At 36.5% G+C, this 19,602-nt stretch overlaps 1 protein-coding gene across 1 annotated transcript; it reads right to left on the bottom strand.

Moving 5' to 3' along the window:
- Positions 1 to 603: 603 nt before the first annotated feature.
- Positions 604 to 17,955, bottom strand: LOC107838860 (adenine nucleotide transporter BT1, chloroplastic/mitochondrial). Its single transcript, XM_016682100.2, has 3 exons — positions 16,978 to 17,955; positions 1,668 to 1,829; positions 604 to 1,571 (listed from the first exon to the last, which is right to left on the bottom strand). Exons 1-3 carry the CDS (start codon positions 17,518 to 17,520, stop codon positions 1,098 to 1,100), a joined length of 1,179 nt encoding a protein of 392 aa, XP_016537586.1. The 5' UTR covers positions 17,521 to 17,955; the 3' UTR covers positions 604 to 1,097.
- Positions 17,956 to 19,602: the final 1,647 nt, after the last annotated feature.

Raw genomic sequence — 19,602 nt, 5'->3', positions numbered from 1 at the left:
CGATAATTTGAAACTTAATTATAGAAAATTTTGACATGTTGTATAATTACTAAAATTTCTATTTTGAATCTATTGAAATACATAATTAGCTCCCGATACATCTGATAAAGACACATTTTTTTTTTTGTAAAGATACATAATTAACTCATGATATATTTTTTCTGATTTTGAATCTATCGAGATACATAATACATCCAACAAAGATACATCTTTATCTTAGCAAAGATATATAATTAACTCCTGATAATTTTTATTTTTTTTTCAATTTTAAGTATACATAAGTAACTCCTAATACATCAACAAAGATACATAATTAGTTGAATTTTTTACAATTTCTTTGTAAGGATGTATATTTATATAAACATGGTAAGACGTATGTTTATGTCATTTTCCCATATATGCTATATTTGTAATAAAAACTTCTCTCGTTGAAACGATTAACAAGTTATGCTTATTTGTATTAATCATTATCAAAGAGATTAACCGGGTAAAATTCTCGAAGTTTTTCGAGCTCCCCTTTTCTTTTAACACCGCCTCCTCCCTCCCCTATGCTACTATGATTTGAATCATTGGAACCTCATTATCAATGTTGGTCCATTCCTGTCAACAAAATAACTTTTAGTTTGTTTAACATCAAAAGTTGTCCGTATTTTTCTGATTCCATACAAATCTGACAGGACCAAAAGATTGCTAGCAAACATCGAACAAGCTTAGTAATACATCGAACATCTGGAAAGTAGCAGAGCAAGCAATCATCCTCGCCATTAATATATTCTTGGCTGAAATAGCTTTGACAATCGAAAAGCTGAAGGTTATCTGTCAAATGGCAATGGCAGCGTCTTACCATCAAACTGGATTTCATTACCTTGATTCAGTAGTGAACAAAGAGACCAAAACCAGCATCAATCATTGTTCTTGAGATTTTTATCAATTCTCACCCGACAAAACAGGCTCAATCCAAAACAAAATTTCCAGCGTCAGGAAAAAGGAGCAAGATAATTTAACTCAATTATATAAAGAGATTTTCCCTACCCTTTGCCTATTCTTGAATTTCTCTATGACGCTAATGCATAAAGCATATTTCCGAAGGAGCTCCTTTACTCTTCATTTTCTGCCTCTATCAATATCCTCTTGCATGCTTCATAACACATGAAAGATATTCCTGCTGCAGGAACCAACTTCATGCAGCTGGGACCAAGCCCTTTATACAACCCCTGAATTCCCTCCTGTTCGAGTATACTCGCAAGAGCATGAATTACATTCTTGTAAACTATCCTTCCACTAACAGCACCCACCTGCATGTGCTTACGAGCCACCTCTAGAGGAAAGGTTGCAGTGCTAGATATAGCACCAGCTGCTGATCCAATCAGAAGAGTCTCTATGTTTCCAATCTTCTCTTCTTTAAAAATCTTTCTGTAGGCTTTCCGCAGTGTATCATATGCAAAGTAGTTTGTGGCGGCATAGGGAATGACTCCTATAAGACTAGGAGTGAGGCCTCTATAGAGCTCACCAGGCCCACCCTCTTTCAATATCTTTACAAATGCATCAAATAAACCATCATAAACTCCTCTCTGCAGATGAAGGTTGACAGTCAATCAAACAAGTACAATTTTCATAAGAAGTTCCAGACGAAAACCTTCAAGGTGACAACAAGAACAACTTTTTACCTGTATTGTCAACCGAGTCTTGACTAGCTCAAGTGGATATGTCAGTAAGGTAGAGCTGACTCCAGCACAGGCTCCTGCAACTAATGAGGCAGGAATTGGAATTTTGGGTTGCTCACCGGGTTTAGATGACAAGTTCTTATTAACAGTATCATATGCAAAAAGCTGCATTAAAAAAAAATACAAAACAATATCAGCCATAACAAGACACACTGAATGCAAGCCACTTTCAGTGCTGAAGCATTCTCCCATCTGTAGTTGGAAGCACAACTGTATGACTCAAAGGTTAACTCAGCAATTGACAATTTATTCATACATGACAAGTAACAAATGTTAACACAATGTGGAATTTACCATATTGTTCAAGTTGTATCTACAACAAAATCCAGACTAAGTAATAGACAGAAGCCCACTAGAAACCATTCAGCTTACAGGAGCTGGTCTTTCATTTCTAAATCAGCCAGCACAATTACACCGCAGTACTTGTCAACTTCACTAATTAATACTAGCTTTCTCCAGGAAACAAGCACCAGACTGATATTTATGTAGCGCATCTATATCATTTGACTGCTAAGGGGGCGTAAAAGAAGCAAAATAGACTGTAAGGGTAGGCAAACCAGTTAGACAAGAAAGCAGCAAAATAAATTTTAGCAGGTCTCACCTCTAAAAATCTATTCAACAGTCACATATGATTTAAACTTCTACAACAACAACATAACCAGTGTATTACCACATAATAGGGTCTGGGGAGGGTAGAGTGTACGCAGACCATACTTGATAGCATCCAGACTGGTCCACTTGCATTAAGATTGACGGGCTTCAATGTAAATCAAGAAGATGCTTATGATGGAAGAAGAGTCCAAGAATTATGGAGAAGAATGGGTAAAGTGCTACACATATTTCATGATTCAAGTCCAAGCCCAAAAGGAATAAGATTGAACCCATATGGGTTGTGAGTAAATTTGGAAACTTTTCCTTATTTTCTTAGGAAAGAATTTTTTGTATTAGTTTTACATGCTTTCCTAGTCCTAGTAGAATTTTATTTATTATTTCCATAATAGTAGATCCTAATACCATGCTATTTGGATAGCTTTTTCCTAGTCCTAGTGATAAAGGTAGATTCTAATCTCATGCTATTTGGGATAGGTTTTTTTTCCCTATATATAGGGATGGATTTTGTTATTTTCAATCGGACAATATTATTATTAATTGAGAGTTTCTCTTATTTACACCTTTGTGTGTAGCTATGATATCTTTGGTTTCTATTAAAGTTAATTAAAGAAGATGATTAGTCTTATACGAATTGCTGTTTTTAATTTCTTTGAAATAGGAGTCTAGATCACTTTTGATCTAAGTTCTTGAATTGACTCTATTAGTATCATAATTAGTCTTAATCCGCTAATTTTGAATACTAAGGTCAATTAAGATTCTTAGCACTTAACCTCGAAATTGAGGATTTTATTCTCCAATTTTGCCTATCTTTAATTTCTTGCCTTTAATCTTAGTATTTTCGCTTCCGCATTATTTTCTTGTTTATTAACGTAACCCGATTCTTATCAAGTGGTATCAGAACGGTTCTATCAAGGTTCCGTTCTTGATAATTTTAGGAGTTTCAATTAAAAAAAAAAAACACTCAAAAAAAATATTTTTTTCGTTGTTAAGCTACATAGCCAAAAGAAAAAAAAAAAGAGAAAAAAAACAAAATATAAAAAAGAGAGAAAATTTATCTGTTTGAGAATTAAGGTATTATCGAAAAAATCAAATTTTTTTGTGTTTCTTGATTTCCAACATCAAAAAGGAAAATCAACAGGGAAAATTTAAAAAAATTTCTATTTATACAAATTGGTCTTTTTTCCTTGTCTCATCAAACCCAACTTATCTGGGGATTGATAAATTCTTTTCTTTCTACATCTAACTTCTAAAAATTTGTTGCTAATAGGGTTGTATATATAAATCCAAAAGGATCCAGCCAAAGGTAGTAATTTGAGTGGGAAAAGGGCAAGAAAGGGTGAGATAAAAAAAAAGGGTCAAATTGAGAGTTTTTGTTTTCTTGAACTTTTGGAGATGTCTCAAAAAGATACTGACGCTGGGACTCAAAACAACGACATAGCCAAGGCACTTAGAAGGATTTCTGCTCGACTCGATGCATTAGAGGTCACCCAAAACCCACCTAATCAGGTGAATATAACTGATTTAAGGAGAAGTATTTTTCATAGAAGGTGAAAGGATAATATTTGCTCTATGATTATTGATTTTGAAAGTGATGCTAATGTGATAAGTTCATACGTGGTGGAGAAGTTGAAACTTACATGCATCAAACACAATGATTTCGGTGAACTTAAGGTGACTAAGCAATGCATGATTTCTTTCTCCATTGGAAGGTACTCTGATAATGTTCTTTGTGATGTAATTCCAATGCAAGATTGTCATATCAAGCTTGGGCATCCCTGGCAGTTTGATAGGAATGCAATTTATGATAGGGAGAAGAATAGAGTTTCTTTTGAGTTAAATAAAAGAAAATATAAACTTGTACCTTTAACTCCATCCCAAGTTTATGAAGATCAGAAACGTGTGAAAGAAGCAATGAAAGATTTTGAGAGAAAAAATAATGGAAGGAGTAAGGGAGTGCATGTTGACATTCGAAGAGAGGAAAAGAAAGAGGTTGCGTTGTGTGGAGAGAATAAGTTGTCAATTGAGGTCAAGAGAAAAGAAAAGAGAGATGATCACGAGAATAAAAAGGAGAGGGATGGTTGTGAGGCAGGGAGAGAAAAACAAGAGAGTTTGAATAAGGTTATTTCTTATTTTAACTCTAATATTCCTACCTCTTCTTCTAGTTATTTTGACTCTTTTGCAGATACTCGTGGGAATATTTGCATTAAAAAACCATCATTGAATAAACTTATTCCTAAGGTGGCCCATACTAAATATCCCATTGAGTAAGTGCATGTTGATGAGAAGTATAAAGGTAAAGAGAATTATTTTGGATCTTTCCAAGATATGACTCGTGACAAAAAGATCAAAAATACAATTGTGAATCTAATGCTCATGCAAAAGAAACGAAGTGTTGTTATTTTTCCATATAAGACCAAATACGGTATGTATGATTGGTTTATTCACATTCTTGGGATTGCTAGAACACCTAAGGTCTTTTTTGAAGTGATGAACTACACTCTTAATTCTTACGTTAATGTGAATGGGTACGTGGGAAAATATCTGAGATGTGTAATTGAGGATGTTTGGCTATATCATAAAAGTGAGCAATTTGATGCATATTCTATAGATGTTATGTCATCTTTGGCAAGCCCATTAGAGTACTTTATTGATAGAGTTAAATTGGAGAAGCATATATTATCTCCTATGTTATCCATACATGAATTTTGTTGTGATCATACAAATAAGAGAATTTTCTATTAGGATGATGATGTCCACATGCTTTATAAAGGTGTATTTATACATGCAAGGATTAATTGGGTTAAGTGGATGCATGGTCACTATCTTATTTTGTTCCTACCATTGTTGTTTTCAAATAATGAATGTTGTTTACTATTATTGTATGTCGTCTTGATTATGCGAGATTCAAATTCGAGGACGAAGTGTTTTCAAGAGGGGAATGATAGCATCCAGGCTCGCCCATTTGCATTAAGATTGATGGGCTTCAATGTGAATCAAGAAGATGCTTATGATGGAAGAAGAGTCCAAGAATGAGTCCAAGAATTACGGAGAAGAATAGGCAAAGTGCTACACATATTTCATGATTCAAGTCCAAGCCCAAAAGGAAGAAGATTGAGCCCATATGGGTTGTGAGTAAATTTGAAAACTTTTCCTTATTTTCTTAGAAGAGAATTTTTGGTATTATTTTTACATGCTTTTCTAGTCCTAGTAGGATTTTATTTATTATTTCCATAATAGTAGATCCTAATCCCATGCTATTTGGGATAGTTTTTTCCAAGTCCTAGTTGATTTGATAAAGGTAGATTCCAATCCCATGCTATTTGGGATAAGTTTTTTTTCCCTATATATAGGGATGGATTTTGTTATTTTCAATCGGACAATATTATTATTAATAAAGAGTTTCTCTTATTTACACCTTTGTGTGTGGCTACTTGGGATTTATCTTGCAACCCTATAAGAACGATTCTTTAGGAGGTAAGATTAATTCTTAATTTTGATATCTTTGGTTTCTATTAAAGTTAATTAAAGAAGGTGATTAGTCTTATACTAATTGTTTGTCTTTAGTTTCTTTGAAATAGGGGTCTAGATCACTTTTGATCTAAGTTCTTGAATTGACTCTATCAGTAACATAATTAATCTTAATCCGCTAATTTTGAATACTAAGATCAATTAGGGTTCTTAGCACTTAACCTCGAAATTGGGGATTTTATTCTCCAATTTTGCCTATCTTTAATTTCTTCCCTTTAATCTTAGTATTTTCGCTTCCGCATTATTTTCTTGTTTATTAACGTAACCCAATTCTTATCAATACCACTACCTCATGTGAAGTAAAGTAGAGAGGCTGTTTCCAATAGATCCCTGGCTTAGGACCGATAACAATATAACAAACACAAAACATAAATGCATAAAAACTTGTACAGTATGCAAAATAAACTAACACCGCTAGCCACAAGATAATATTAGAGCCACAAGAAAATATTAAAAACTATCTATTTGAAACCATAGACATCACTCAACACCACGAACAAGAAACTTCAAACACAAATAAAGAATACTCCTACTATCACCGACGCAATTCCACCCCCTAACACTCTACCCTTATCCGCGTCCTCCACACCTTTCCTATCAAGGGTCATGTCCTCCGTAAGCTGTAACTGCTCTATATCATGCCTAATCACCTCCTTCCAATATTTCTTCGGCCTACCTCCATATGATTTAAACTGGAAGGTAGAGGGGGCTCTGCCTTTCAGATATTTGGGGGTTCCACTTTCCTCCAGAAAGCTCACTGTAAGTCAAGGTCTATCCTTAGTTGAGAAGATAAGGGCAGCCCGGTGCACTAAAGCTACCGCTATGCGCAGTGTCCGGGGAAGGGCCCCACCACAAGGGTGTATCGTATGCAGCCTTACCTTACATTTCTGCCAGAGGCTGTTTCCAAGGCTTGAACCCGTGACCTCCTTAGTTGAGAAGATAACTGCTAGAATTACTTGTTGCTCTGCTACGCTCATATCTTATGCTGGAAGGACTCAACTGACCAAGGCTGTGCTATTTGGAGTCCAAGCATATTAGACTCAGATTTTTATTCTGCCTAAAAAGATCATGAATATGATAGATGATGTGTAGATCTTTTATGGACAGATTCTGCTACTGGTTCAAAAAAGGCCTTAGTCACTTGGGAGAAAGTGTGCAGACCTCAAGCAGCAGGGGGACTTAACATTCTCAATCTCATCTTGTGGAACAAAGCTGTTGTCCTGAAGCAACTGTGGGCTTTAGCTCTTAAAAAAATTGCTATTATATAAAGAACAGACCTCTGGAAGACCATATATAGTGCAAATTAGAGACCTTTTGCTGCAGCATAATCAACTTCAAGGTGATCTTAATGCCAGGATGGCTAGTCTACACAGTAAAAGTAAATTTGAAGTCCATAAGGGTTACTTGCTTCTCTTGCCTATATATCCCAAGGTGGCCTGTGTAGTATTAAACTCTCAACTGCATCCTATATATAAAGTCATCATGTGGTGATACGGGCATAAAGAGTTCAAGACCGTTTACAAGGACCAAGCTCGGGAATTGCAAATCCTTCAAGGCTTATTTATGAAGATAGACGTGTGTGTTTTGAGTTCCTCCAAAGGGTTTCACATCTTGAAGCATGAACCCGAGGAGAAAGGAGAAGCATTTGAGTAATAAGTTTCACTTAAGGGTATTTTAGTAATTTCACTCATGCGTCACTTTTGGGCCTATAAATAGCTACTTGTTAGGGTTATTTTCTTTTAGCTTGTTTTTGATATTGAATGAATATCGCTCTTGAAGGAGTGTTGGTGAAACTTGTATTGAATGCTTGTTTAGAAACGGGGGTTTTGAGGGCGTTGAATCCCTCTTGGTTCACGTAAGAAATTGGTGTTTGAATCTATTAGTTAGAAGGGTTTTTGAGTTTGATACACTCATTGGTTCTTAATTCCTTATAGTTTCTTATGTCAATTTACCTATCTTTTATTCTTGAATTGATTATCGCTGGTTTCCTTAGTAGTTTCTATATTTTGTATCTTGGTCCATATCATTTGGTATCAGAGCCGAGCTTGATTTCGTTCCTACGAAATCAATCTTGGGTTTGCTATCTTGAAAATCACAAAAAAAAAAAAAAAATGTCCAAAAACGAAAATCCAAAAAAAATCACTAATACCGTTTTTGACCCTAGGTCAAAATTTGACCTTTAAATTTGGGTTTTTCTTGTGTTTTTAGTGTTAGATTTGTGTTCTCGAACACTATAGGAGTCTAGGGTTCGAATTTGAACTAAATCAGAGTTGATTTGAGTCCTCCACCATTGTTGAGCTCGAGTTGAATAAACTTGAAGGCGGGTTCTCGAATTTGGAAGGTGGTTGTTGAGATTTTGGGCTTGAAAACATGTTGGTTGTGTTTGGGAGTTCAACGTGAGCTTGGATCTCGAATTTCGTCCAATTCTGAAGTCATTTGCTTAAGGGTCAATTTTGAATGTTCTTGGTGTTCTTCACAATCTTCATATATTGTATATTGTTGAAGAAGAACATTCAAAAAGTGAGTGTTTGATCCGAAAGGGAGGTGAGATAAGGTGTAGTACTTGTTTATTCCAAAGAATATCCCAAGTCTTCCAAAGAAAGAAAGAATCAAAAAGTATCAAAAGGAAATATTCTCAAGGAAGAGACAAAGTACAAAGAGGACCACAAGAAAATTCAAACTTTCGTGAGCTTGAAAGATCAATTGAAGGACTCCAATTCATTGTATTTTTCATCCAAAACAGCCTATAACGCCTCCAAGAGAAAGAAGAATTGAAATACACGTTGGAAGCAAATGACAAGTAATCTCCAAATCGACAACCAACCTTAATCGTGACTTTGAGGCAGCCACATTCACTCAACTCGTCAAATTGCCTTAAGCTCAAATTTAGATTCTTAGTTTCTTTTCTTTGATTATTAGGTTTCTTCTCTTGATTCTAATGCTAATTAACAACTAGTAATCACCTACTTAGTTGTGAATTAGTTTTTGAATCCGTTTTCTTTCGTCATCTTCTTTCTTTGTGTGCTTTTCTTGTTTTTAATTCGTCGTAGCTTTTGGGCTCAAGTCCGTACGAGATTTCATTGAGTCACTCAAACAAAAATCCATTCGGGACAGGAGTAGACATCATCCCTCAAATTATCACCGAAGTAGGTTTCATTCAACACTTGCAAATCCAAGTGTGAGGCAAGCAAGGTGTGCAGAGTTGTGAGGATATTTCTGTGAGCTAACGTGTTTGTTGTTTTTATTGGTGTCTTTTCTTGGGTACCGTGGCAACAGAAGGAGAAACAGCGCAAACCATGTACAATAATGCTACTAATACTATCTTGGCCTCTCTTGAAGCTGTCAACCGTAGCTTTGAAAGACTACAAACGGAGGTGATGTCGAGCAAAGGGGATATGTCAACTATGAGTGGAAGGTTGGATCACATAGAAAGTCAAAGGAACTCCCGTCCCTCCACTCCTCAAAGCTACCAAGTTTCCTCAAGTGGACATGCTCAAAACACTTCTACTACCATTACCCCGAAAACCTTCCACCAATTGTTTAACCCACCAAAATCTCACCACTTAAACTACCACTTATCCTCAAAGACGAAATCCCATTAGACCACTTCATCCTCAACTCAATCAAATCCAACAAGAAGAACTTAGAAGCCAAATGCCCTAATCTATACCAAACCCGATTCCTCCATTCCAAGCTCCACTTAACCAAATGCCTCAACCTCCACCAAATCCAATTCCCCTATTCCAAGCTTCACTTAAACAAAACCAACCTGTCCATGTAGAGGAAGATGGTAGGGAGGAACAACAAAGGGAGTATGAAGCATATGATGATGCCTACGTGATGGAGAGAGAGATAGGAGGTAGACATATGGATCAAATGGAACTTCGAGGTCGAGGAGGAAGGGTTGGTCAATGGAATCAACAAGGTAATCGAGACCTAGAAGTGGATATCAATTCCATCAAGGTTGGTCTTCCGACTTTCAAAGGTGAGAGTGATCCTGAAGTTTATCTCTTACGGGAGTCCTCTTGTGAAAGGATCTTCCAAGTCAATGATCTCACCGAAGAAAAGAAGAGTTGCTATGCCATAGCCCACTTCGAAGGTTATGCCAACACATGGTGGGAGAATGTCAAAAGGTTTGGGAATGTGATGAATGAAGGTCACCCTCCTCCGTGGTATTTATTGAAGGGATTCATGAGGCAATGGTATTTTGCCAGAGAGTTATGGACATGAGCTCCTTGCCAAGTTATACAACTTGAGACAAGGTAGCAAGAGTGTCATGGCTTATTATGATGAGTTCCAACAATTGATTTTGAAGCTTGATCACCAAGGAGAATAAGTAAACCACGACATCATACGCTTTAAGGTTGGGTTGAACAAAGACATCTCCTCATGCATGACTCTTCACAAGTTTGAGACCATAGATGGTATTTTCCAAGCGGCCTTGGAATTTGAAAGGGAGATCAAAGAGAAAGCGGTTTACAAGTCAAAGGGTTATCCATCAACTACTACTTGGGGGAAGAACAAAGAGTTAGCTCAATCATCTGCGGGTAGGAACAAGAACAAGGATTACAAATCAATGATAAGAAGCCCGTAAAGAATACCATTCCAAAGTACCCTCCAAGAAATGAAGGTAACAATTATCCTGCTTCCAATCCTAAAGCATTCCAATGCTTTAAATGTCAAGGGTGGGGACATAAGGCAAATGAATGTCCCAACCGAAGAAATGTGATCCTTAGGGAAGGGAAATTGTATTATCTTGGAGAAGAGGTGGGGTTAGAAGCGAATGAGAATGATGACAAGTCTCAAGATAGAGAGCAAGTAAAAGATGAGATACAAGAGGAGGGAGATGAAGAAGATACTTGGCCGCAAGGTGGTGAGTTTGAAGTACCTAACTTTGTGGTAAGGCGAGTTATGGTTAGTAAGTCTTTGGATGACCCGAATCAAAGGGAGAATATATTCCATACCAAATGTCTTATTAAAGGAAGTGTGTGCTCAATGACCATTGATAGTGGTAGTTGTACTAATGTTGCTAGTGCCACCATGGTTGATTTTTTGAAGCTATCCACTACCAAACATGCAAGTCCTTACAAACTCCAATGGCTAAATAAATGTGGAGAACTAAAGGTGAATCGGCAAGTGATGATTCGGTTCAAGGTAGGGAATTACCAAGATGAGGTGCTTTGTGATGTGATCCCTATGCAAGTTAGTCACTTATTGTTGGGAAGGCCTTGGCAATATGATCGGTCTACTAAGCATGATAGAAGAACCAATCGGTATTCTCTTGAACTAAATGATCGAAAGTTTACACTCCATCCTCTCTCACCATCACAAGTGAATGAAGTCCATCAACAATTGTGGGGGTTGAAGGAGAAAGGGAAGAAGGAGAGGGAAGAGAAAGCCAAGGGGAGGGAAGGTGAAGAAGGAGAGGAAGCAATAAAAATCAAAAGGAAAGGAGTCTATCGTGATGTTGGCTAAGAAGAAGGATCTGTTCAAGGAACATGATGACCAAATGCCCATGCTTCTCCTAGCCTATGTTTTTAATACTAACCCCTCTACTTCTTCTATCCCTCATTTTATCTTCTTTGTTTTGTAGGATTTTGAAGATGTGTTCCCAAAGGAACTTCCACAAGGGTTACCCCACTTTGGGGAATCGAGCATCAAATAGACTTCATGTCGGGCTCTCAATTGCCTAAGAAACCGGCATATAGAAGTAACCCTACGAATACCAAAGAACTTCAAAGGCAAGTTGAGAAACTCCTCAACAAGGGATACATCAAGGAAAGCATGAGTCCATGTACAGTCCCGGTATTGTAGGTGCTAAAGAAAGATGGGACATGGCGCATGTGTGTGGACTGCCGAGCCATCAATAAGATCACAGTAAAGTATCGCCACCCTATTCCCCGATTGGATGATATGCTTGATGAATTGAATGGTTCATGTGTGTTTTCAAAGATTGATCTTAGGAGCGGATATCACCAAATAAGAATGCAATCGGGAGATGAATGGAAGACAGCCTTCAAGACCAAGTTTGGTCTCTATGAATGGATGGTCATGCCATTTGACCTCACCAATGCTCCTAGTACTTTCATGCAGTTAATGAATCGTGTGATGAAACCGTTCATTGGGAAGTTTGTTGTGGTGTACTTTGATGATGTCCTAGTTTATAGCAAATCCCTTGAAGAGCATGTTTTACATTTGCAAAGTGTGTTTGAAGTCCTTAGAAAGGAAAAGTTGTATGCTAATCTTGAAAAATGCTCTTTTGGTGTGAATAAAGTAATGTTTTGCGGATTTGTTGTAAGCTCAAGAGAAGTCGAGGTGGATGAATCTAAGATAGACGCCATAAAGAATTGGCCAACTCCAAAATCCATTAGTGAAGTACGAAGCTCCCATGGGTTGGCTAGTTTTTATAGGCGGTTTGTCAAAGGATTTAGTACTATCGCCACTCCCTTGACCAAGGTCATCCGAAAGGACAAACCTTTCAAATGGGGTGAAGAGCAAGCCAAAGCATTTGAAACCTTGAAGGCTATGCTTATTTCCGCCCCCTTGTTGCAATTACCTGATTTTGATAAGATGTTTGAAATTGAATGTGATGCAAGTAAGGTAGGAATAGGTGCCTTCTTAATGCAAGATCTTAAACCTATTGCCTATTTTAGTGAGAAGCTCAAGGGCGCAACTCTAAATTATTCCATTTATGATCTAGATTGCCCAAGGTAAGCTAAATAAAAGGCATGCAAAGTGGATCGAGTTCCTAGAAACCTTCCTTTATGTCATTCAATACAAAAAGGGAAAGGAAAATGTGGTGGCCGACGCATTATCTAGGAAACATATGCTCATTTCTACATTGTCTTCCAAATTGATAGAATTCGAGAGTCTTAAGACAATGTACCTCGAGGACCCCACATTTGCCCCTATCTTTCGAGATTGTGAGGAGTAGGGTAGGGAAAAATGGATCAAGGATGGGGTTTCCACTCCCTATTCCAAGTTTTATGGGTATTTGTTCTAAGGAAGAAGGTTGTGTGTGCCCTCTAGTTGGCGAGAATTATTTGTAAGAGAGGCACATGATGGTGGTTTGATGGGACACTTTGGGGTTGAAAAGACCCTCGAGATCCTAGAGGAACAATTCTATTAGCCCAAGATGCGCAATGATGTTGCTAGGATTTGTGGCCAATGCACGGATTATAGGAGTGCCAAATCACACCTCCTCCCTCAAGGGTTGTATCCCCCGCTGCCCACTCCCCTACGCCCATGGCATTTTTGTAGTGGTTGACCGGTTCTCAAAGATGGCCTACTTCATCCCATGTTCTAAGAGTGAGAATGCATCTAGTGTAGCCTCATTGTTTGTTGAGCATGTTGTTAAATTACATGGGATCCCTAGGACCATTGTTAGTGATAGGGACTCCAAGTTCCTTAGTCACTTTTGGAAGTCGATGTAGGGTAGGCTTGGTACGAAATTGTTATTCTCAAATTCTTGCCACCCACAAATCGATGGCCAATCAGAAGTAGTATATAGGACTTTGGGTTCTATGCTACGCTCCATGGTTAAAGGTAAGATGACTTCTACCCCTAGTCGAGTTTGCTTATAATCATGTTATCCATTCAACTACCAGTATAAGCCCCTCTGAGTGTGTGTATGGCCTAAATCCCCTTACCTCTTTAGATTTAACCCCCTTGTCTAGTGATCTTGTGTTGTGTTGAGTTTAGATGGAAACAAAAGAGAGGAAGCCATGAAGAAGTTGCATGAAAAGGTGAGACTCCGCCTTGAGAAGAGAAACAAAGAAGTTGCTAAGAGAGCCAACAAGGGGCGAAGAAGGCTTGTGCTAGAACCGGGCGAAAAAGGCTTGTGCTAGAACCGGGTGATTGGGTGTGGGTGTACCTTAGGAAGGATCGGTTTCCAACACAAAGAAAAGCGAAGTTGATGTCGAGCCTCTCAAGTGCTTGAAAGGATAAATGATAATGCATATAAGATCGATCTTCCTTCTAAAATACCAAGTGCACAACACATTCAATGTGTGTGACCTCTCACTCATTGACACCATTGAGGGTGAATGAAGCCACAAATTTGAGGTCAAATTCCTTTCAAGATGGAAAGGATAATCCGGGAATAAAGCGTTCAAGACCGTTTACAAGGAGCCATGCTCGGGAATTGCACATCCTTCAAGGCTTATTTATGAAGATAGACGTGTGTGAATACGTTTTGAGTTCCTCGAAAGGGTTTCGATAAGAGAAGCATTTGAGTAAAAAGTTTCACTTAAGGGTATTTTAGTAATTTCAATCATGGGTCATTTTTGGGCGCATTATGTGATAGACTATAAATAGCTACTTGTTAGGGCTATTTTCTTTTAACTTGTTTTTTATATTGAATGAATATTGCTCTTGGAAGAGTGTTGGTGAAACTTGTATTGAATGCTTGTTTAGAAACGGGGGTTTTGAGGGCGTTGAATCCCTCTTGGTCCATGTAAGAAATTGGTGTTTGAATCTATTAGTTTTAAGGGTTTTTGAGTTTGATACACTCATTGGTTCTTAATTCCTTATAATTTCTTATGTCAATTTACCTATCTTCTATTCTTAAATTGATTATCGTTTGTTTCCTTAGGTAGTTTCTATCTAAGTTACTTGGACTCTTCACTTTCGGTGCCGCACCCATGTCGACACGACATGGGTGTGGGTGTGGATGTGGGGTCCATATCCAAAATGGTCAACCGATTTTGGGTACTTTGACCAAAATTGACTAGGAAAGTCCGAACAATTTAAGAAATTCTATAATCAAAATAAAAGTGAAATTGAAGAAAATGGAATACCTTGTATATAGAAATTTCTATGTTATTGCTTTTCTTTTTATCTCCTTTCAGGATTTTCTTCTTGAAAAATATTTTCTCCTTAAATTTTCCACATAATATCTTAAAATTTATGTTTTATAACTCTATTTTTAGATATTTAAATTATTTTTCGCCGAATCCCCGCACCCGTATCCATCCTTAGATCCATATCCCCGAATCTTTAAATTGAGATAGTGAAGGATCCGACCTCTAGATCCGTAACCGTATCGGACACCCGCACTCGAGTCCGAGCAACTTAGGTTTCTATCTTTCGTATCTCGATCCGTATCATGTGGTTAGCTGTTCAAAATAGACTAACCATTGTGGATAGACTGCTAAAACTTGGGATTGTGGTTCCTGTTGGTTGCACTTTTCTGCAAAAACTAGAGAAACATTTGAGCATTTGTTCTTTTGAGTGTTGTGCTACAAGAGATCTTTGGTATTAGAATGCTAGTGTGGCTCGGCTTACCCAGGAGTACTGGTACTTGGACAACTGAATTAAGCCAAATGGCTAAGAGAAAGCAAGGTAAATGTTCCCTTGCTGCCTATTGCTTTGCAATGACAGTCTATATCATTTGGTGGGAGAGAAACAACTTGAGATTCAACCACTATCGAGTTGATACTGATAAACTATGTCGAGAGATTGCTGTGCATATTCATTTTCGGGGGGCCAAAGTTGCGTTGTGGAGGACTGCTTTGTTGGGCCTGAACTCCAGCCATAACAAGCCTTAGCTTAGATATCTCTTGTGATTCTCATTACTGTTTTCACTGTTGCTAGCTGTTTTGTCTTTCCATTTTATGTACATAGCAGTAGTGGGTCTGCCCTACTAGTTTTGTAACGCTCACTTTTTTGGTTATATGAAATCATTCCGTTACCAAAAAAATAATTCTCATCTCTCATTTACATTTCCTCTAAAGGTAGTCAAAAATAGTTACACGGAAGTAAAATCATGTTTTTTGAAGCATAAATACCATGCACCATAAGAACTGTGAAAATTTCACAGAGTATAAAGAGGAAGTAATACTACATCTGAGGAACCATAAGAGGATTAAGCAAAATTATTGGCTTTGCAACTAGATATTCATTGCAAAGCTAATCAGTCAGAATGGAGGAACAATTCATTACAACAGAGAAGCGTCAACCTATGTTGCTCAGACTCTTCAAAAATATCTTTAGATGTGTATCGGCTTCTCTAAAAGTAGTGCATTTTGGAGAGTCTAAGCAACATAGACATCATCTAATCCTGTTGTGATCACTAGATTGATGATCCACTACCCAAAGGACCAGAAGCACCAAAATACTACATAAACGAAAAATTGGACCACCATGCCATTGATGCTAAACCACTAACCATCAAAGTTAAAATAGCCTCCGTTAACAAGTAGTTCTACTCCAAAAACAACTAAACTACTACTATTACTACGCCTCAATCTCAAGCAAGTTGGGGTCGGCTACATGAAATCATCCTCATTAACCATGTTGCTCAATTTAGACCCAACAATCCAATATAGCAGGCTAACTCCAGTACACAAAAAGAAAATATGAGGCTAAACAAGTAATGTTAAAGGCACTAATTGAAGATTCCTGAAGTCATAATGCATATAATTCTTCAAATAGAGCATTGCCAACGGTTTGCTAAGGGATTCTCTTCACCAGTCTTGTGTGGGGAGGGAATGGAGTAAGGGGCTTTGTAAGCCACATTCCAAGCAATGATTTCTTACAAGAAGTTATTTTATACATGCAAGGCTTCAAGTCGGAAAAACAATGTCACACAAAACATTTACTTGATTTCCAGAAAGTTCATTACCAAAGAAAAGTGTCATAGGTTCTATCTTGTTCCATATATACCTGATCCACTGACCAAAGTGTCAATCGGAAAAAAAAAAAAAAAAAAGGGAAGTGGCATCTTTAGATATTTAATCCTATAATCACTCAAAACAACAGAAAGCAAGTTAACTACAATATACATAAGAGTAAGGATGAGCCCAAATAAGTCATCTAACAGGTGTATTGTGGTGAGCTGTAAAAGGGGAACTTATCTACTTCAATTAATATCAAGTAAGAGAACAGTCATTGTTTGAATGATGACAACTTATGTCAGTTGTATTGTAGTAAACATGACACAAAATTTCAAACTTTTTGAGACTTGACGAAAAATACCACTGGCATGTAAATAATTCATATAATAGAAAGAACAACTCCTAATAAGATCATTTTTTTCAAAGACAAACATGAGTAGCATAAAAAAGGCCTAAAGTCAAGTTTTACAAAATAAAGGGGAAGACTTAAATTATACCTCTACAGCTTTGCTAGGGGCAACTCGAATGACATTAACAAAGTTACCCCTAAACAATCCAATCCATCCTTCAGTCTTCATGATATTATTGAACACCTCAGTACTAGAATGACCACTACTTCCAACCATCAAATGTGTCCGTATAGTCTCCAATGGAGCTACAGCAGTTCTAGATACCGCCCCGGCGATTGCACCACTTATTAACCTCCTTAATGAAGGATTTGAAACCTTAAGCTTAATCTTTAGCCCACCTTTCTTCTTTTCCTTCTTGACAATCCCTTGTTCCTCTCCATTGCCTAAAATCTTAAAGCCATCGGGAAATGATAAATATTTCATATACAAATCAAAATAGGGTATCTTGAATCCACCATTTTCATCCCGGGAATCAGAAGGATTAGGTGATGAAACACCAAAACCCATCTGACCAACTGACGCAAACAATCCACCAGGAATAAAGTTTGAGTCTTGGAGATTCCCCCAATGAGAAATCGACAAACTCCCATCTCTTTTACATTCCAACACTTGCATTTCCCTTCTGCCCATCAATCTAAAATAAAAACTTCCCCAACCAAAGACAAAAGAAAAGAAAAGAAAAGAAAAACCTTTTTCCTCTTTTCAACGTAAAACTTCAGAACATAAGGAAAAAGTTAGATTTTATGTCACCAAATAATTTGGAAGAGTGAAAGAATCGATTTTTACCAGGTGGGTATATGAAAACCCCATTATTAACAAATGGGGTTGTGAGATTGATAATGGCTATAGATTCAATTTGTACGAGTAAAAATTATTGCTTTGGAGAAGAAGAGATTTTGATATTATTTTGGGAGAAGGAGGAGGCGATATATGCCAGGAGGGTGGGGTTTTCCCTTTTGTTAGGATGAAAAATGAGTAACAGGTGTTATTGTTTCTCTCCTTTCCAACCCCACCGGAAAAGATTTGTAGAAATCACTCTTCGTTTATTTTATAATAAAATAAAATAAAAAATGGGTGAGTTTGGTACGATGGAAAATGCTTTTTGGGTTGTAGTAAAATATTAAAAAAATATTTAGTTGTAGTAAAATATTGAAAAAATAAATTTCAAGATAATTTATTTTTCTCTATTTGAGGTAAAATTACTTTCCTCATGAACCAAGAAAGTCATTTTTTGGAAAATAACAAATGTGACTTATGCGCTCTCCCCACCCCTCTTCCTCACCCCAACAATACTTGTATTCACATGACTCATAAAATTCACATGCCTCAAAAATTTATATTACTCAAAAATATTTTTCACTGTGCTTTGCTTCAATTTTTCACTGCTTGAAATAAAAAATAATGAAGCCCGAATTTTTTTTATTTTCAATATTTGTTGAACGTATTTTTATTTTCATATGCATAGAGGAATACTTTCCTATGTCGCTTTTGCTAGTTGCATATTTCATTTTGTCATTAATGTGACTTGTTTCACGAGGTTGAATAAGCTTGTCGTTCCGTTATATTTTTATTGATTGTAGTATCTTGACATTGTCCTGACAAAATATTGAAAAGTATCTCCTATATTTGCTAATTAATAGTTGTTTAAATTTAGTGATTATAATATTTTAGTATTTGCTATTGATATTATTTGTTATGCTTAAATTAGTTCTTACAAATTGTTGAGTTGCTAGAGGCACCGATATACTAGTTAACAATATTTTTTTCACTCACCAATCAAACACTAGAAAATATTTTTCTAAAAAATATTTTCTACTCACCAACCAAAACCATAAAATATTTTTCACTCACCAAACAACACATGAGAAAATAAGTAGAAAACCAACTTATTTTCCATCATACCAAACACACCCTATATCTACCTAATTTTCATCACAACCAATTTTTTATATTCTCTGTAATGATAAATCACCTTTTACAATATTAATTAATACTAATTTAGATGTACGTGTTTCGCGTTTATACCTCACTTTATTGAGTTTAAATGTTACATTAAATATGATATTTATTTAAATAATAAAGATTAATACAATAATTAAATTCAACATCTTTTGGAGAATTTATTTAACTAAACCTAATCTTTACCCAAAAAAATTCTCAAAGCCGATTGACGTTCATCGACCACTTATAAACTGCAACTATAAACTGCAACAAAACAATACGATAATAGAGACATTAAAATAATATAATTAAATCTAACTTTTACAAAAAAAATTCTCAAAGTCGTCTAACACTCATCTACCATCTGTAAACTATAACAAAATAATACGATAATAGAAATATCAAAATAATACAACTAAACTTAACACTTACATACAAAAAAAAAATCTCAAAGTAGAGATATAAAAATAATACAATTAAACCTAACATTCACCTAAAAAAATTCCTCAAAACCGACCGACATTCATCTACCACCTGTAAATTCATCTACGACCTATAAACTATAACAAAATAATACAATATGATCACAAAGCTTCAGTTTTGATGAAAATAATTCTTGTCTGAGCAAAAATTTTGACCCTAAAGAATGACTTGAATGAAAACAAAGAAGATATGTATATACACACGTTGAATTTCATTATGTTGACAAAAACAGTAAAGAAGTTGAGGGTTAAAAAACTAAGCATCCACCAAGCAAGACATACAACCAAA

This window comes from Capsicum annuum, chromosome 1, assembly GCF_002878395.1.
Source record: "Capsicum annuum cultivar UCD-10X-F1 chromosome 1, UCD10Xv1.1, whole genome shotgun sequence".
Classification (NCBI taxonomy): Eukaryota; Viridiplantae; Streptophyta; class Magnoliopsida; order Solanales; family Solanaceae; genus Capsicum; species Capsicum annuum.
This window is presented reverse-complemented; position numbering and strand designations above follow the sequence as displayed.

What these genes read in the sequence shown, in the direction of transcription:
- LOC107838860 (XM_016682100.2), bottom strand. Translation starts at nt 17,520, where the DNA reads ATGGGCAGAAGGGAAATGCAAGTGTTGGAATGTAAAAGAGATGGGAGT. An exon ending in CCCCTAGCAAAGCTGTAGAG is followed by an intron (nt 1,830 to 16,977) that starts GTATAATTTAAG and finishes TTTTTAATGCAG; the next exon opens with CTTTTTGCATATGATACTGT. An exon ending in AGACTCGGTTGACAATACAG is followed by an intron (nt 1,572 to 1,667) that starts GTAAAAAGTTGT and finishes CTTCATCTGCAG; the next exon opens with AGAGGAGTTTATGATGGTTT.